The sequence below is a fragment of the Eublepharis macularius genome, chromosome 2 (genome assembly GCF_028583425.1).
Source record: "Eublepharis macularius isolate TG4126 chromosome 2, MPM_Emac_v1.0, whole genome shotgun sequence".
NCBI lineage: Eukaryota > Metazoa > Chordata > Lepidosauria > Squamata > Eublepharidae > Eublepharis > Eublepharis macularius.
This window is the reverse complement of record NC_072791.1, coordinates 234,866,734-234,885,003: the sequence shown is the minus strand read 5'-3', so window position 1 is coordinate 234,885,003 and position 18,270 is coordinate 234,866,734. Positions and strand designations below refer to the sequence as shown.

Genomic DNA, 18,270 nt, shown 5'->3' with positions numbered 1-18,270 from the left:
CTGCAAAGTGAATGTTGAATTCGCATAGCTCTTTTTTGCCAGTTCCCTACTGAGCGGGGATGCAGCCCCCTCCTCCCGACCGTCCCCCACCCCTTGGTGGGCTTGGGTGTGGCAGGGGGGGCTGCTGCGTAGAGTTGCTGCCCTTCTTGTGCCGACTCTTACGTTTTAATGTGTTTTAATGCGATTTTATTAATTGCTGTAGTCAAAAGGATTTCCTTTTTCTTTTTGCACTCTGGCCTGCTTTGTGAAGGGAGGAATTGCTTTATAATTTGCCCAGGATTAGCCAGTCAGGATTGCGTAAATCAAGCCAGGAGAGGGGGCATTTCCTTCAACCCTGAACAAAATAGATTTTAAAAAACGTTTGACAATCCAGCTCCCAGAAGTACGGGTTTTTGTCTGAGCACTGAGCGGAATCAGAACATATCAAGATTTGGGTCCAGTAACACTTTAAAGACCAACTAGATTTGCACGGTATGAACTTTTGAGACTTAAAGCTCCCTTAATCAGATCTGACAAAGGGAGCTCTCACTCTCGAAAGCTCCTGCCCTGGAAATCTAGTTGGTCTTGTAGGTGCCACTGGAACCAAATCTTGCTCTTCTACTCCAGACCAACACGGCTACCCACCAGAAACAGAGGTCTTAAAGCATCACTTGCTACTGTGTATGCTTTGGTAGGCACAGGTGCTCTAGAGACATATTGCCCGGAGGGTGCTCCATTCAGCAGATAAACATCCACTGGTGGTCCCTGGCCCCAGGGAGGTCCGCCTTGCCTCGACCAGGGCCTGGGCCTTTTCAGCCCTGGCCCCAACCCGGTGGAACTCTCTGTCTATGACAACTCAAGCCCGGCAGGATTTATCATCATTCCACTGGGCCTGTAAGATAGAGATGTTTTGGCAGGCCTTTGGTGGCTGAGGCAAACGAGTCTCCTCTCCAGCCTCCTACTGGCGGGGCGTCCCCTCCCGGGTTTTGCTTTTCTTATCTGTTGTTTGCTATCAGCCGCTGTGGGCCCAAACGACTACATGTGGGATTGAGCAATATGCACTGCTGACAGTGGGTTGTGAAACTGCAACTCCTCTTTTTATGCTACCAGTTTTTAATTGCTTACCTTTGTATTTTTAACTTGGTGTGATTCGCTCTGAGCCTGCTTGCAGGGAGAACAGATGGTGACAAATTTAATAAATAAATAAATAACAGAAGAGGCAGAAACAGAGACAACAAAAAGAACAGCTAGGAGATGTATTTTACCTACCCCATTTTGTGTGGGGAGATCTGAGGAGGCAGACATTCAATGATCCAAGCAGACTGTGGACCTACACCCAAACCCAGGGGGCTGCGTAGTTCTATAAGAGGCACTTTGACAAGGGAGCCAGGCAGGTCGTAGGATCAGGCAGTAATTCAAAAATATACCAAGGATAAAAAACATGGGACAGGTCTGGGTATCAGAAGAGAGTCCGTTGTAAAAGAAAATAACCTCATAACTATTGGGGGGGGGGGGGTTGTTCCTATATTCTTAGGGCTGCACGAGCTCAGACACCTCTACTTAATTGGAGGTGGAGAGTGCCGTCAAGTCATAGCTGACTTATGGTGACCCCCCCCCCAGCAGGGTTTTCATGGCAAGAGACTAACAGAGGTGGTTTGCTATTGCCTGCCTCTGCACTCCTGTTCTTTGCTGGAAGTCTTCCACCCAATTACTAACCAAGGCCCACCCTGCTTATCTCCCAAAATCAGATGAAATTGGGCTTGCCTGGGCTATTCTAGCTTGTATTTTGGATCCGCTTCTTCCCATCTCCTTTAAATGAAAACAGCAGCTGGCTGCTGCTCCTGAAGTCCATGTGAATCTCGCTGGCTTACAACACCGCAAATCCGCTTCAAAGCCACCAGCACTCAGTATCAGTAAGAGATCACAGGGGGCTCCCTTATCCTGCTACTAGAGTGTAAGGGCCGAACTACAAGCGACAGCGGCCAGGGCTCCATCCCATGGCCATCAACACCATTTTAGAAGCACTGGCAGTTCTTTAAAAATTACCCCAGAGCCCTGATCCGGAATGTGTCTTTGGTGTGGTGGCCCCGGGAGCTCATATTGTTATTGTCCCCAGTCTCCTCGCCCCACCCCCCACCCGCCCAATTACTGCTTCAGCACCTGAAAAGGCACAGGGAAGAAACCAGAGTTCCTGGGGCTGCCTCACCACGTGCATAATCCGTATCAAGCAATGTTGCTCCACAGCCATGTTTAAAGAACAAGTGCTTTTAAAACGGCATCGGCGGCCATGGAACAGACGCTGTCATTTGCAGTTTGGCCCTCAGAGACTTTTTATTCCACCTCAACAACGTCCCGTCCAGCTCAGTACGGTCCACCCTAACTGGCAGAACCTTCCAGCATCTCAAGCACTTATTTTTCAGCCCTGTTCCCTGAGAAACCCTTTTTATCTAGAGGCTGGATTCAGGAACTTGAAGCTACAACTTGGAGAGGCTCCCACTGAGGTCCCTTCCCTGCAGTTTCCAACACCGCAGTTGTTCTGCCCTTTTTGAATGAGATGTCATTGTGCTCCCAGTCCTGCTTTTCTACAGCAAATTGTTAAGCATCAGTATGATGTTAGTAGGATAGTTATTGAAGGACAAAGTCTATCATTTTCCATTGCACTGCAGGCTGCAGCTCTGGTGAACATCTATGTCGATGGGTCAGTGTTGGTGCATTGTGGGGGAGCTGAACTGGGGCAAGGACTTTACACCAAAATGTTACAGGTAGGACAAACATCCATCTCCTGGATTTTTAAGGGCCAAAATACACAACACATTTCTTTACTCCTCTAGGTTTCCCCAAACCCAGTTTGCTTCCCCTGCAGTCACACAGCAGTTGCAGAAATGTCATTTTAAAGACCAGAGGGCATCTGCTGCCTTGAACTACTGCTTGGGGGCGAGGAATGGCTCCTGTCTTCCTCCCAGGCTGTTTTCAGATGCTGAAATGGCCCAGGGTCTGAAAATGGCCAGGGGCAAAGGCAGAAGTCCCTCCTCCCCTGCCCGCCAGCAGCAATTCAAGCCAAAAAGACTACCTCTGATCTTTAAACTGACATTCTCCAAGTTGGGTTTGGGGAAACCACCATCATCTCATGAACTAACATGTCATGTCTTTTGGCCCTTAGAGGTATAGGGTGAAAGCTGTTTTCCCCATAGTTTTTTGGGCTTGCACTGTGATTGGATCACATGTAAAAAAAACTAAATCCCAAGGTTCGGTATTTTTTATGTGATGTGACAAATTTTCTAACATGTTTGCTCCTCTATGTGCTCAATGTTATACCTCCTAGTGAAAATGGTGATATCTCTTGTTTCCAAAACAAAAAGGTTGCCAGCCATGAATTAAAGATACCCTTGTCTTACATACATCTTTTTGAAAGAAGCACCGTTCCAATACCCAACGCATTATTCACAGCAGGATCAATTGGCTCGGAAGTCAATGGTAAAGCAGTCCAGGTGAGTGTGCTTACTTTGGGTTAGGACCGTTTCTTGTAAGTAAGAACTTTGAGCAGTTGCATCTCTTTCCACACAACAAAATAAAAGCACTTTGGATCGTTTCTTGGCCTACATGGACCCCATTGGAAACAGGTTAATTATGTTTAAGTTCCCTTGAAATGAATTGGATTCTGGTTTTGTTTTATCAAAAAAAAAATTAGGGCTTAGAGTTTGGCTTGTTAGGCACAGAGAGATGATACTTAAGGCCCAACTGTTGAAAGTATGATTTATGGTGAATTGTTATGATTATTTTAATTCTTAGGGTTAATATTTATTTAGGTTCAACAATGGCTAGTGAGAAATATAAGATTATCACCTTAAATGGTTGAGGGTTGAATACCTGTGTTAAGCGTAAGCACTTATTTAAGGTGTTGATTAAGATAAATGCAGGAATTGTTCAAGTTCAGTTTATTGTATATAGCCTTTGGCTATATACAATAATTCTTTTTCTCCAGGAATTGTTTTTCTCCAGGAAACATATGTGAGGCAAACAGGTGCTAAGTTGTTAAATAGTTCCAAATTCCCTTCGCAGTACCTAGCCTCAGGATCATCACATTTGAGAGGGGTAGCTATTATCATCTCCTCCAAACTGAGATTTCAACCAGATCAATGCCTAAGAGATGGACAAGGTAGATATAGATATAGATATAGATATAGATATAGATATAGATATAGATATAGATATAGATATAGATATAGATATATTTAAATGGCACATTAGATGTCCAGAAAATTACACACCAGATAGATGCTAGAAATGTAAAGAATGTACTGGAACTTTTTATCACATGTGGTGGACCTGTAAAGATGTACGTAGATTTTGGATGACACATACACTACTTCATACAATCTTACAGATACCAATACCTTTTAAGCCAGAACTGTTTCTACTGAACTACATTCCAGATGAATTTAATAAGGATCAAAAACACTTTATAATACATGCAGTGACAGCAGCCAGAATTTTATTAGCATTTTATTGGAAACAACAAATAACACCAACCCAAGATGAACTTGTATTGTCGAAGGCTTTCACGGCCGGAGAACAATAGTTGTTGTGGGTTTTCCGGGCTGTATTGCCGTGGTCTTGGCATTGTAGTTCCTGACGTTTCGCCAGCAGCTGTGGCTGGCATCTTCAGAGGTGTAGCACCAAAAGACAGAGATCTCTCAGTGTCACAGTGTGGAAAAGATGTTGGCAGGTCATTTATATCTACTCAGGAGGGGTGGGGTTGAGCTGAGTCATCCTGTAAGAGTTTCCCAGGGTGTGGAATGCTAATGGAGGGAGGCTTCACTGTATCCTGAGGAGGTTCTTTTGCATATGGATTGGTGCTTGATGTGCTAATCTTCTCTGCAGGGCTATTGTCGGGTGTAGAGTGTTTTGTTAGCCTGGTGTTTTTCAGAACTGGAAACCATTAAGAATGAACAGAGCATGGTTTCCAGTTCTGAAAAACACACAACAACCAAGAAGAACTTGAGGGAAAGATTATGGAAACAGCGGAAATGGACAAACTGATATTAAAAGGGAAAATGGAAGAAGAATTTGCTGGACCTTGGATACCATTTTATAATTGGATTACAAATAAGCATAAAGATTTGAACTTGCCAAGAATGTAAAAGGACTTAAATACATTGTTTAAAGCTATACTGAGCAGTGTTGTAAGTGGACCATAATAGATATGTTTACTTTTCTTTGTTCTTTTCTTTTTCTTTTTCTTAGTTTTCTTTTTTTCTTCCCTGTTTCCGTGCCCTTCTTTTCTTTTCAACTGTTTAAGTGAAAAAACTTAATTAAAAAAAAAGATGTCCAGAAAATTATAATGGTGGTGATCTCAATTACCTAATTAATCCTAAAATGGATAGATCTTCCATACATCCACGAAGAACTCGGGTTGTACATCCAAATTCAAATTTATCAGAATTATTGTCGAAGGCTTTCACGGCCGGAGAACGATGGTTGTTGTGGGTTTTCCGGGCTGTATTGCCGTGGTCTTGGCATTGTAGTTCCTGACGTTTCGCCAGCAGCTGTGGCTGGCATCTTCAGAGGTGTAGCACCAAAAGACAGAGATCTCTCAGTGTGCTGAGAGGACACTGAGAGATCTCTGTCTTTTGGTGCTACACCTCTGAAGATGCCAGCCACAGCTGCTGGCGAAACGTCAGGAACTACAATGCCAAGACCACGGCAATACAGCCCGGAAAACCCCCAACAACCATTATCAGAATTACTTTGTAAATATGATTTATGTGATGTGTGGAGACATTTCAATATTAGTGTCAGAGATTATACATATTTTTCTTCTAGGCACCAAACCTTTTCCCATCTGGATTACATATTGCCCTCAAATTCTTTGCTGCCAAACCTCTCTGAGGCTAGTATAGGTCATAGGCTTTGGTCAGATCACACTTGGGCTGAAAGTAGTTTATAGATAAATATAAAGAAAATCACATGACATCAGGTTGGAGATTAATTAAGGCTTTATTATTAAAACAATCATATTGTGACTCTATAGCAGAAGAGATTAGATCCTTTTTTGTTATTTATTCAACTTCAGAAGTAGCCCCAAATGTTATATGGGATGCTGCTAAAGCTGTTATCGGGGGACATTTTATCTCTCTAGGGGCTCAATACAAAAGAGAAAAGGGGGAAATAATACACGAGGTTAGAAGTGAAATAGAAAGACTTGAGTTACTGCATAAGAGAACTTGTAGCAAGTGAATCTATAAAGCACTTTTAGAACGTAAGAAGTTGGAACTGGTAGAAGTTAATCAAATTACTAAGAATATCCTTTATTTTATGCAGGCCCATTGGTATAATAGCTGGAAATCCTTGAAGATTTCAGAAGCGAAGAGCTACTCGATTTATATATAGTTTCAGGGATGATCAGGATCAAATACATTATGATAATTTTCATATTATGCAGGAGTTCAAAAAGTATTATAGAAACCTCTATTCTTCTTCCAAACCTCAAAATATTGATATTAAACAGTTTCTAAATAGTTGTAGTTCCCTTCCAACACTTCCACCATAGAGAACTTTTAGAGGCACCAAGTATGATAGAAGAAGTACTAGAAGTTATTAAATCTCTGAAGCCCGGTAAAGTTCCAGGGTGTGATGGGTATCCTAGCGAGTACTACAAAAAAATTGCAGGGTTACTGGCCCCGTATTTAGTCAAAATCTGTAAAGGTGTTATGGAACCTGACATTATACCAGCCTCGTGGAATTCAGCAAACATAGTTGTGATATACAAAGAAGATAAAGATCCACTAAGCACCAAATCCTATAGGCCAATCTCCTTGCTTAACTGCAATTATAAGATATTTGCCTCAGTATTGGCTCATAGACTTAATTTGTTTCTAGGTGATTATATACATGAAGATCAGACGGGTTTTATCTTAAATAGAAATATTATGGATAATATCTATAAAACAATCAATATTATTCAATATGCTAGATGTTATGATTTATCCTCAACATTTATCTTGGCTATTGATATAGACAAAGCTTTCGATAGTGTAGAGAAAAACTACTTATTGTCATTATTAAAACATATGAATTTCGGTCCTAGATTTAATACCATTGTATCTGCCTTATATCATTCATCTTTGGTGCGCCAAAGGATTAATGGCTGTAACTCAGAAGAATTGTCTCTGGGTAGGGGCACTAGACAGAGTTGCCCCCTATCGTCATTGCTCTTTGCACTGGCAATGGAGCCCTTGGTTCCAACTGAGTCCATTTGTGGCATCATAATTGGGGAAAGATCTATGAAAATCAGTATATTAGCTGATGACCTCACTATGTATTTGACAGACCCTAAAGCTACACTCCCTGCAGTTCTGGATTTATTGGCACAATTTGGGAGGGTTTCTGGTCTGAAAGTTGATGCAAACAAAACTATTCGATCATTTTGTTGGAGCTACATAGAATTTATTTTAATGGTAATTTTAATTTAGTTTGGGCCAATAACAATTGGAAATACCTCAGAGTAATAATTCCCTCAAAACTGACAGATCTTATAAAATGCAGTCATTTGAGTGTAGTTAAATTTAATCAATCTATAATACAGAATTGGAAAACAATGTATTCATCCTAGCCTGAAAGGGTTTCTCTTATGAAATCCTTTTTATTTCCAAGGTTATTGTCAGATATGCCCAACATATCTGCCATGAGTTCTGAATTATATTCAGACCCTCTGAGCATGGATGAAGGATATATAGTTACTGCTTGGCTGTCAGCTGCTTATCTTGCAGGTGTCTACTTTCGATTTCTTGGCTGGCAAGGGAATGAGGCCTTGGAGTGCCGGTTGGAGCCTTATCGCCCTGAGAGTTGGAATGAGCTCATTCCCTTCTCTGCCCTCCCTCACCCATCCTCCTGGAGCCTGCGCACCGAAGTCCCAACGGTCCCTATCCCAAGGGCAGGAACACTCCCCTATAACTAACATCACTTTCTCCCTTTGCATCACTTCTGCCAATGCTACTGTCTGAGCTTTTTGATACTGATGGATCTCTAATAAAGCAACTTTCACTTACGCCTGAGCGTTTGCAGTAGAGTTCTTGAGGGATCTAACTGGCAGAACCTGACAATTATTATACATCTTGAGGGCCTTACTTGTTAATATAACTAAGGGCCAAGCTACAAGTGATGAATGACACAGGTCGGACACTTGTCAGCTTCCCTCAAGTTTTGACGGGAAATGCAGGCGTCCTGGTCTTGCAGCTTGGCTCTCTGACTGCTGTCCAACGGACTTTTCAACGGTCACTTGTCCAACATTCCGCCAAGCTGCCTACATTTCCCATCAAAACTTGAGGGAAGCTGACAAGTGTCCAACCTGTGTCAGGCGTCACTTGTAGTTTGGCCCTAAGTTGTTATCAAGATGGCAAACTTTATTATTTAAATTTACAAGGCTCCAAGGATTGCTTTTAAGGTGTTAAGGCAGCCAATATAATGAGGTTTGTCAATTCCAGATATTAAAACTTATCATGAGGCCATTATTCTTACAAATGTACTCCAATATAATGAGGTCGGGATGTGCACTGATTGGAAATATATTGAGGAAACCTTTATTGCTCCTTTTCAACTGACAGAAATTCTGTGGATACCACATAGAGACCAAAGGTAGTTAATGTGAATCCATATTTAGAGATCATTTTGAATGTGTAGGATAACTTTAGGAAAAGGCATTTACCAAAGGTTTCTACTTGTTCCACCTTTACCAACAGGGTGTGGTTCCCCCCCTGCGCTGAGTAGTACCTCATATAAGCTTTGGAAAAAACAAACAATATAAGATTTACCGATATTGTTAATAATGGAATAATACGCAGTGAATTGCAATTAGAATCTAAACTTCAAGAGAAATTCCCCTGGATAGAATATCTCCAGCTATAGCATTGTGTAATACACTAAGATTAAGAGAGATTTGCCAAAAAATGTCACCCCTTTTGAAGAGTTGCTCAGTAATTCATTGTATTCCCCGAAAGGTTTGATCTCAAAAATTTATAAGTTATTAATTAGTTATGGCAGGTCTAATTCATTATAATTTCATAAAGCTTGGATGCGTGATTGTGAGAATTCTTTAACAGATTCAGTTTGGGAAAGTATTTGGTTATTTCATCCCCTCCATACCAGCCGTTTAAATTCAGTATATCAAGCATATAAATTTTTTGCTAGATAGTACTCTACTGCAACTAAAATAGTGCATATTAACCTGAGATATAGTTCTTGTTGTTGGCACGGTTGTGGAGGAGAGGGAACTTATATTCATTGTTGGTGGTTTTGTTCAGTGGTTGTTAAATTTTGGGAAAAGATTGTGCAACAAATAACTTGTGTTACTGGACATACAATTCCATTCATGATACAATCAATATTATTGAATGTTTTCCTGGATTTAGACTTCCCTGATATACAGAAAAATTTAATGGTGACGCTACTATTGGTAGCTAAAAAAGTAATAACCTCTCATTGGAAGGCCCCCCAGTTACCAGAGATAAAGGAGTGGTACATGTGCCTGTGGGATTATATAATATTTGACATAGTAGCAAATGTTAGGAGGTCACATGAGTATCCTATGTCAGAGTCAAATTTCCTGAATAAATGGTATCCAGTATTGGAAAAAAGTTTAAATAACGAAAATTCTCCATATTCCTTTCACAATCATCATTATTTTAATTACATTTTGTTAACTTAATGATTAAAATTTGTATAACGCGATGTATATTTTTGTGCAACTTGATTTTTGAATCCTGTCACCTTCTGTAGTGAGTTTTTCACAATACAAATTTTCCAATATTTTTTTAAAAAAATGAATTGGATTCAGACTGGCTGCTCAGTTCTACGTATGTTTAGTTGAAAGTAAGTCCCATGTAGTTCATTGGGACTTACGCTCAAGTAAATGTGCATAGTAATTTAGCTTGTCCCATTGCCTTCAGTGGGTTTAAGCACGACGTTTTCAGGATTGGAGCCTCTATTTCTAATGACTAGAGGTTTGGAGATAAAAAGTGGAGTATTCTAAGCATGTGCAGCTCCAAACTTACTCAAATAACTCCCCACTGGGGCCTTTCGGCTCAGCAAAAAGGCAAGGGGGGGAGGCAGGAGCCCCATGACGCCCCCATTCCACTGAACGGATTCAAATCTGTTCCTTCATGCAGCTTCATGCAGCTGATGCATGACTGAGATGAAAACCAATTGAGTCGGGGGGACCCAAACACAACTCATTCAATAAAGTATTGTGTCAGTCAGTCAGTCTTCTGTAATTTGGCCCTTAGCCAAGGCAGTAGTATTGGGGTCTGCTGAAATAAATCTCGGCAATGCCACAGATGATACAAAAAGTACCTTTTGCATCGGGCAGTTCCAGGCTAGGCAAAGCTCCGTCTGCTGAGTGTCCACCTGCCATGCAGATATTAAAGGCAGAGCTGCTATGCCAGTGAAAATGGACGTTGCATTTGATATTTGCCAAAGTTGTTCAGAGAATGTTAGAAAATGATGAGATGAATTCATCCTGCTTTCCCTTGCCGCTTATTCCAACAGACTGCTTGCAGGATCCTGCGGACGCGCCTCCAGCCAATCATTAAAAAAAATCCACAGGGCAAATGGGAAGACTGGGTAAGTACCCTTAGTACTTTTTTCAGACTGAATCCTCATCTTATATGGATCACATGTTCGTGTAGAGGACCCAATGCCCATTTCACCTCCTGCTTGTGTAGAGAGATGATCAGAACCAACCGGGCAGGCAGAGCTCTACACCCACAAAACAGGAAGTATGTTCTTATGCTTCTCACATTGACTGGAGCACTGGGTGGAAACTCCCCAACGCCTCTGTCAGGTCATTCCTCCCAATGCCCACTTCCTCATAAGCCATGAAATTCACAGCCTACCATGGCCACCAATTTTAATTTATTTATGAAATTGTTTGTATTTTTCTGCCAGAAATCTCATTTCATGGTCTCTCTCTCTTGCAGATTAAAAAAGCTTTTGAGGAAAGTATTAGCCTCTCAGCTACCGGCTTCTTCAAGTAAGGAATCCAACCTTTTTGCAGCCTTTGGGGATTACAGATGCTGCTCAGTTTGTGTGACTTTGGGAATTCCCTTTAAGGAGCTCCCAGCATTTCTTTTTCTCTAAAAACCAGGCACGTTGTCCTTTAAGGCTTAGCAGATGTGCAGCCTAGAGGGTTCAAAGCAGCAGGACCCGATATTTGGGGGGCTGGACCGGAAGCGCCAGGCCCCAGAAACCGGGATGTGGTGTGAAGCTTATAGTCAAAGTTAAAGAGGCAGATACTATAACTTCAGTGGAGCCCTTTACTAGTGAAGGTGGAAGGAACAATATCCAGCAAGTATCAGGAACAGAGATGTAAAAGCGGGGGGGGGGGGCGGAGTGCAAAAAATAAAGCCCCATCCAAGCTCCCAGTATGGCACTCGATGTACGATTGATCCAATTCAGAATAAGGCAGTGTTGCATGTTTCACTCTCAAGGTCAGTGTTAATCTTATCCATAATTCATAACATTTTGTGAATTATTAAAATGTCATTGATGCAGCGTTTAATTTCCCCACACACATCACTGAAGTGCCTATCCAGACACTTATGAGAGATTTGCACTGAGTGAAACAAAGTCCAGCTTCTTCTACCACCCCCAGGCACACACGCCGTTCTGGCCTTCTCCTGTGTGAGGAAAGAGATTGATGATGCCGCCAGTTTAATGTTACCCTGCTTTGGAGGGTAGACTCTGTACCTTTCTGAGATCCCACTCCTCATCATACTCCACCCTCCTCCTCAGGCTCTGCCCCCAAGTCTCCAGAAATTCCCAGCCTGGAATGTTGGGAGAAAAGGGTTAAAAATAGCTTAAAATCAGAGGTGCAATGGATCTTGAATCAATAGAGAGTCAGAGCGTCAGTTTGCTTTTAAAATCATTTACTTCTAAAGGAAAAGGTACACAGGATTGCTACAAAACAATAAAACCTAGAGCTACATCTTGCTGACCACGAGTACAAAACAAAGAGATAAGAAGGAATGGAGATTCTTCCTCTGTCTTCTTGACCCTGAAAGAGTATCACCTGACCTGTTGACCAATAACACTTTACAAACACCCTTCAGTTTCCCGGGCTTCTAGGCTATTGGCTTTGTGCCAGGTTCTCTTCCAGGTCAGTCTAAACAATAGCATGGTAAGTAAACACATTAACCCCATAATGACTGAATGTCAGACCTTGCAACATACATTCCAACATGGAATTGGCAACTCTCAATTGAATTGGGTGGGTCCACCACACACCATCCACCAAGGCTGCCTGCATGGACAACAGTGCGCTCCTGGTGGCCATTTTGTTTCCCTGTTCTCAATCTCTCCCAGTTTCGATGTTGGGGCTTTTTGTAGGTTTTTCTATCTAGGTTTGATAGAAAAGTCAGTATTGGATATACTTCAATTTCCCTCCAAGTTTCCATATTTTTTCCAGAAAAAAGCTGAAATAAAACATGTCCCCCTCCCCCTTTTATGGCTTCAAACTTTCTGTAATCAGGAAAACTGTGTGCTAGTAAATGTTACTCCAGCAGCAGCCAGAGTTCCCCTTAACTAGGGATTGGGAACAACAACAAATGATAACCAGGTGTCCGGTTCTGACAGGCGTCCCTTCAGATACTCCACTGCATCAGACCAGGCTGTAGGAGTTAAAGATCTTTATTACTGGATCACAGGCCCATGATGACTCTAACAAGGCATTGACGGGAATGCTGAGGTAAAGCAAAGCATCAGTTCTTATACTCCCCTCTTCCCTCCCCCTTTTCCCAAGCCAAGGACTGTTAGTTTTGGCGCAAAGCTTTCAGGCAGGGAAGCATTAGTTCAACCTGGGAGTTCTTCAAGGCTGCCTCTTCTCAGACAGAACGGAAAGGCACGTGTAAGCAATATGGCAGTAGACATAAAAGACAGCAGGAGATAGTACAGTGTCTTCTCTTCCCCCCCATACAAAGCAGAAAACGTAAACTATAACCCCGATCAGGTAGCAATGCATGGCAGACATTTGTTACTCAACCAGTTTCCTTTCCATTTCCCAGGCTACACTGGAGTAGACCTAGCACATGACAGATAAGCAGACATTATTTTGAAGTCCAGAGGGGAATGTTTACTGTAAAAGTTCACTCTTATCATCTAAAGAATTTGGTTTGTTTCCACCTCAGAGGGTATGTCACCAATATGGACTGGGAGACTGGAGAAGGCCACGCTTTTCCATACCACCTTTTTGGTGTCAGTTGCTCTGAAGTTGAGATTGACTGCCTGACAGGGGATCATAAGGTAAACCACGAGTGCTTTCACTTCTTCACCAGTTGATGGATGGTTCAGTGGCCCCCTTCACCTTGTCTGAATATGAACTATTTCTTCATCTGTGGATCTCTAGTACCACACACTGTGACACCATTTTTTTTCCATCAAAAGAGGTAAGAGACGTTCAGAGGTGGTTTGCCATTGCCTGCCTCTATGTAGCAACCCTAGACTTCCTTGATGTTCTCCCATCCAAGTACTAACCAGAGCTGACACAGCTTTACTTCCAAGATCTGATGAGATAAGACTAGTCTGGGCTATCCAGGTCAGGACATGACACCCGACCATACGGATGAGTTTTTAAAAGGTCTTCACTGCGGCCCATGCAAGGTGGGACTCATCAGTAGATATTAGCACGGAGAGTTGGATCAAGGCACCCCTGTGCCTGAGGAGTCTGCAGACGTCATGCTATGGATCTAGAGCACTCTCTGTGCCGTCTTCAGTTAGCCAGGCCATGCATGTTTTCATCAGCCATGTTTCTGGCCGAGATGGACCACAGGTTTGCCATTGGCTATACTAAAGTATGGTCTCTTTGGGTCCTGTTTTGGAATAATAATCTGGTTCAAACCCTGAAGTATTTCAGACAGTAGCTCCCAAATGCAAGAAAAACAACAGACTAAACATCAAAGTCAGGTTTCTCCTTTTTTCTAAAGATTGTTCTTTTTAGCTGATTCTCATCAGCTAAATTCACAAAGACATGTTTCAAAAGATGAGGGTCCTTCCAGCTCAGAGCACTCAAAATGTTCTTTGGTGTTTTAGAATCAACGTTCAGAATTTAGGCTGAGTATTGTGGGTATGATTATTACGTTTTGCATTTTGGATGATGGTTTTGATTGTCATCAAACTTTTCTTAACTGTTTGTAAAAAAACATGTGCTGATGAGTTTGTTCGTCTAACAGAATCTCCAAACAGACATTGTCATGGATGCCTGTTATAGCATCAATCCAGCAACCGACATAGGGCAGGTATGTCGCAGGCCAATGTTCATCGACTGATCTTTTATTTACTTTAATGTGCTTTTCTCCCACCCTTGGGACTCAACGCAGTCTTGTATCATGGGTTTCCTATAAAATAGAGTATATGCAAAGTGCTTTTGAGTCTTAGAGCAATAACCCATGTTCCTCAAACTAGGTATATCAGTGTTGCCTTTTCTAATATATATGCATAAAATGAAAGTAACATTACATAGATAGGGTTTAACATTGTAACAAAGAAGGAACAAGATGATGATGTCTTTTATATGGGAGCCTTGCTTCATAGCTCATTCTTTATTAGCAGATAAGTTGCATGTATTATGAATATTTATTGTAAACTTTTTACACCACATTTCTGGCTGTTTTATGACACTGTTAGTTGTCATAGTTTATGACACTGCTAGTTATTTCCAAGAGACAGGTTGCAATCCTAGGAACTTTTCTTTGGGAATAAAAACCACTGGATAAAATGGGGCTTTCTGCTTGGGAGAGAGATGTTTGAGTATCCACCAGTTTGGCTCACGCCCTGTTTTCCAGTCGCAAACAGTAAGCTGGTTTTTCAGCGGTGTGTTTCTCAGTTCACCAGCCCCTCTGCAGATGTCCCAACAGGTTGTGCCACCATATTCCTTCTTAACAGTGCAGTATAACACAAATGGCTTTCTCACGCATGCACATTGTCACACAGTCCAACTGAGTTCTGCTGCCCACCCCCCGTCACTTCTTGTGTTCTGCTTGATGGAAGTTTTTAAATATATAATGTTAAATCAAGTCACCAATCGTATAAATCAGACAAAAATAAGTGCTGAGGGTTTTTTAAAGTCCTATCATTTGGTTGGTAGTCATCTAAGACATGTTTGAATTGGCAGCAATTTTCACCTGCACACTTTTGAAAAAGCCCAGTGCAAACTTGTTCAGCAGGTGTCCAAGACATTCAGTGCCCAAACCAACCATCAGATTCTAACATGGTAAAATCTGTTATTTGACCCAAAATTCAGATTGCTTCCTTGGCTTGCCTGCCATGTTTATGAAGGAAAATGAGAGCTTGACAGTGCCTTTGGAAAGATACATATATATTTTTTCTCAACCACAATTCCTTTTAGTGTAAGTGGGAAGTGCCTGGCAATGACCATTCCTATAATCATACTTCAGAACACAACATTTGGTGTCTAACACTGAATCCTAAAATCCTAGGAACAAGTTGCTGGCCCTCATTGCAGGGGGAAAATCCCCCCAGAAAACAGAACTTTGATGAACAGTATGTTTTCTTTTCAAACGAATACTGGTGGTGGTGCCATCACATGGTGTCACTTTTATCTACGCATCTGCACTACGGCGCTTCTTTCCATTTTGGTGCCTTCCGGTGCTCTGGTGTACCCGTGTCTAGAAGTGAAGAAGAGTAGGGTGGTGAAACACAGAACCCCAGAGACTAAAGTGAGGCAGCATAGCAGCTACATGAGGAATGGGGGCGGGGAGGCAGAACTTGGCAACAAGTTGTAAGGCTTGGGTGGGCAAACAGAAACAGATCATTGGGCCTTCAGATTTGGAATCAATGGAAATTATGGGTAAAAAGATAGCAAACTGGGAATCCTAACAGTGATGTTGATTTTCTGGGCAAAGATGAACAGAAAACATTTCCAATGCCATAAACACAGCATGATCTGTTGTATCATATTTATTTTGTCTTATTATTAGTCAACCAGATTTTTAAAGTATCCCATGTTAATGTTATGGCCCAATAGCATCACATGCCTCAACTGAAATATTTGATTAGGAAAAGAATAATCAAGTGTTGTTTATATGTTGCCCTCATACAGATAAATCATTTTATTGGAATAATGGCTATAAAAACATAAAGCCAATAGCATGCAATTCCTGTTTAGTTATAAGAGGGGAGACTAAAGGCATGGAAAATATTGACACACTAATGCTAGCACACGCAAATAATTGTGCACAGTAGGCCATAGACATTTTACTAAAACATACACGTAATCTCTTAGACAGTCCCTAGGAACCTGAAAAATAGTCATTACAACTTTGAATAATGAAACTTGCCTTCTAAAGTATTGGCAATGGTATCTGTTCACTGTTGTCAGTTTTAGGAAAAAATGAATCTTTTGGAGTGGAAAATATTCCGGATGCTCTAATGTTGTTAGAAAGAAAATGAGGCTTCACAGACCCTACAACTGGATGGAATGGGGAAAGGAGGGGCAGCTGTGACTTGGATATGGGGTAGGGCAATACCAATATTCCGAGTATGGTGTCCTGATACCTTTGGATCAAAGGAAGGCCCTGTTGATCATGAATGCCCAGATAAAAGAAGTCTATATTAGCCTCACAGCTACAAAGCCTGGTTTGGCTCTCTGCTGCAGGAAGAAAAGGGTTAGTTTAAACTACGATTGCACACGCTGCATCCTCTAGCAGAGTTTATTCCCATATACAAACAGACAATTGTGTATGTTTATTCATCAGATTGAAGGTGGCTTCATGCAGGGACTCGGATTTTGTACTCGAGAAGAAATCAAATTCTCCCCGGAAGGAGAGCAGTACACACTGGGTCCAGACACGTATAAAATTCCTGCAGTTTGTGATGTCCCAGAATTGTTTAGAATCTACTTGCTGCCGAACACAAGAAACCCCATTGCAATCTATTCCTCCAAGGTAAGCTAATTAGATATGCATAGTAATTAGAGAGAGCTCGGTGTTGTTCAGCTACTGTTCCACTGACCCTACAGAAGACACAATTAGAGCATTTGCCTGCATGTAGCGGCTTCAAAGAGCGTTCCTACTAATTAAGGAACTCCACTGACATCAGTAATATAATTAAACTTAAAGAAGCTTTTTCATGCTGTTCCCTGTACAAAGAGCAAAGATAATTAACCATTAAATCTTAAATTTAAAATAAGACCCCAACAAGCAATGAGAAGTGTAAAGAAACCTTAGGCAGAGAGGTTCCATGGTACAATAGAATCGGGCTAATAAGTTTAATTAAGAGAGAGATAAGCTTAGCTCAGGTAACTTACAGAGAAAATTACACGTGCCGCCGCTGTCGTTTTGAATCATAGAATCACAGAATAGTTGGAAGGGGTCATACAGACCATCTAGTCCAACCCCCTGCCCAGTGCAGAATCAGCCTAAAGCATCTCTGACAAGTATTCATCCAGCCTCTTCTGGAAAACTGCCAGTGAAGGGGAGCTCACCACCTCCCTAGGCAGCTGATTCCACCTTCGAACTACTCTGAACGTGAAAAAGTTCTTCCTAATATCCAGCCGGTACCTTTGTGCATGTAATTTAAGCCCGTTGCTTCGCGTCCTACCCTCTGCTGCCAACTGGAACAGCTCGTGCAAACCTCCAAATGAGGAGGGCAGGGAGTATCATGAGGCGTTGTCTCATGAGGTTGTATCATGAGGCGTTGCATGGCTTCCCTGAAAGGCTCCTAGTAAACTGACCGCTCTCCTGGGTCCAGGTGACTCTGGCTGAGCCAAAGATCCCCCTGATCTGTCCTGCTCTGAGGGGCTCCAGGTGCCACTCCGTACAGTACACGAGTGCTGCCACTTGACAACTGGAGGCTCTCAGACCCGCTCGTCTCCCCAGGAAACCTATGTGGGTCTGGGCCGTCATATTGCCTCCTTGGACTCCCCTTGCCTGGGTCGCCTTCTCCAGGCTTGGAGGGTTGCAGCAAGCCTGAGAAATGAGAAGGGGGGACGGGGTCAGCGTGCAAAAGGGTTCCCTGCATTCTGAGCATAATAATGCCTCCTCCTCCCGCCTTGGGAAGCGGACCTTGCTTTTGCACCCTGGCTCTGCCCCCATTGGCCATATACAGGCTGCCTGTGGGGTGGGACAGCCCAGGGCTCCTCCAACCACCCTCCCCCCAGGGGGCGTCTCCCTGTGATGGATGGAACGCCAGCCAAAGGGGGCCTTGCCCTGCCAAGTCCACTGGGACTCCTCCTATCGTTGGCGTCATCCACCAATCTGGCCTCTCATAGTCAGCGCTGCTCCC

The 18,270-nt window shown here is 42.4% G+C and overlaps 1 protein-coding gene across 1 annotated transcript in view; it reads left to right on the top strand.

Moving 5' to 3' along the window:
- Positions 1–18,270, top strand: part of LOC129324994 (aldehyde oxidase 3-like) — a 123,929-nt gene that overhangs the window by 99,789 nt on the left and 5,870 nt on the right. The window contains exons 27-33 of the mRNA XM_054972477.1: positions 2,646–2,741; positions 3,339–3,467; positions 10,522–10,596; positions 10,953–11,005; positions 13,158–13,272; positions 14,199–14,264; positions 16,743–16,931. Of these exons, the coding sequence (XP_054828452.1) occupies positions 2,646–2,741; positions 3,339–3,467; positions 10,522–10,596; positions 10,953–11,005; positions 13,158–13,272; positions 14,199–14,264; positions 16,743–16,931 (723 nt within the window). The remainder of the gene's footprint in view (positions 1–2,645; positions 2,742–3,338; positions 3,468–10,521; positions 10,597–10,952; positions 11,006–13,157; positions 13,273–14,198; positions 14,265–16,742; positions 16,932–18,270) is intronic.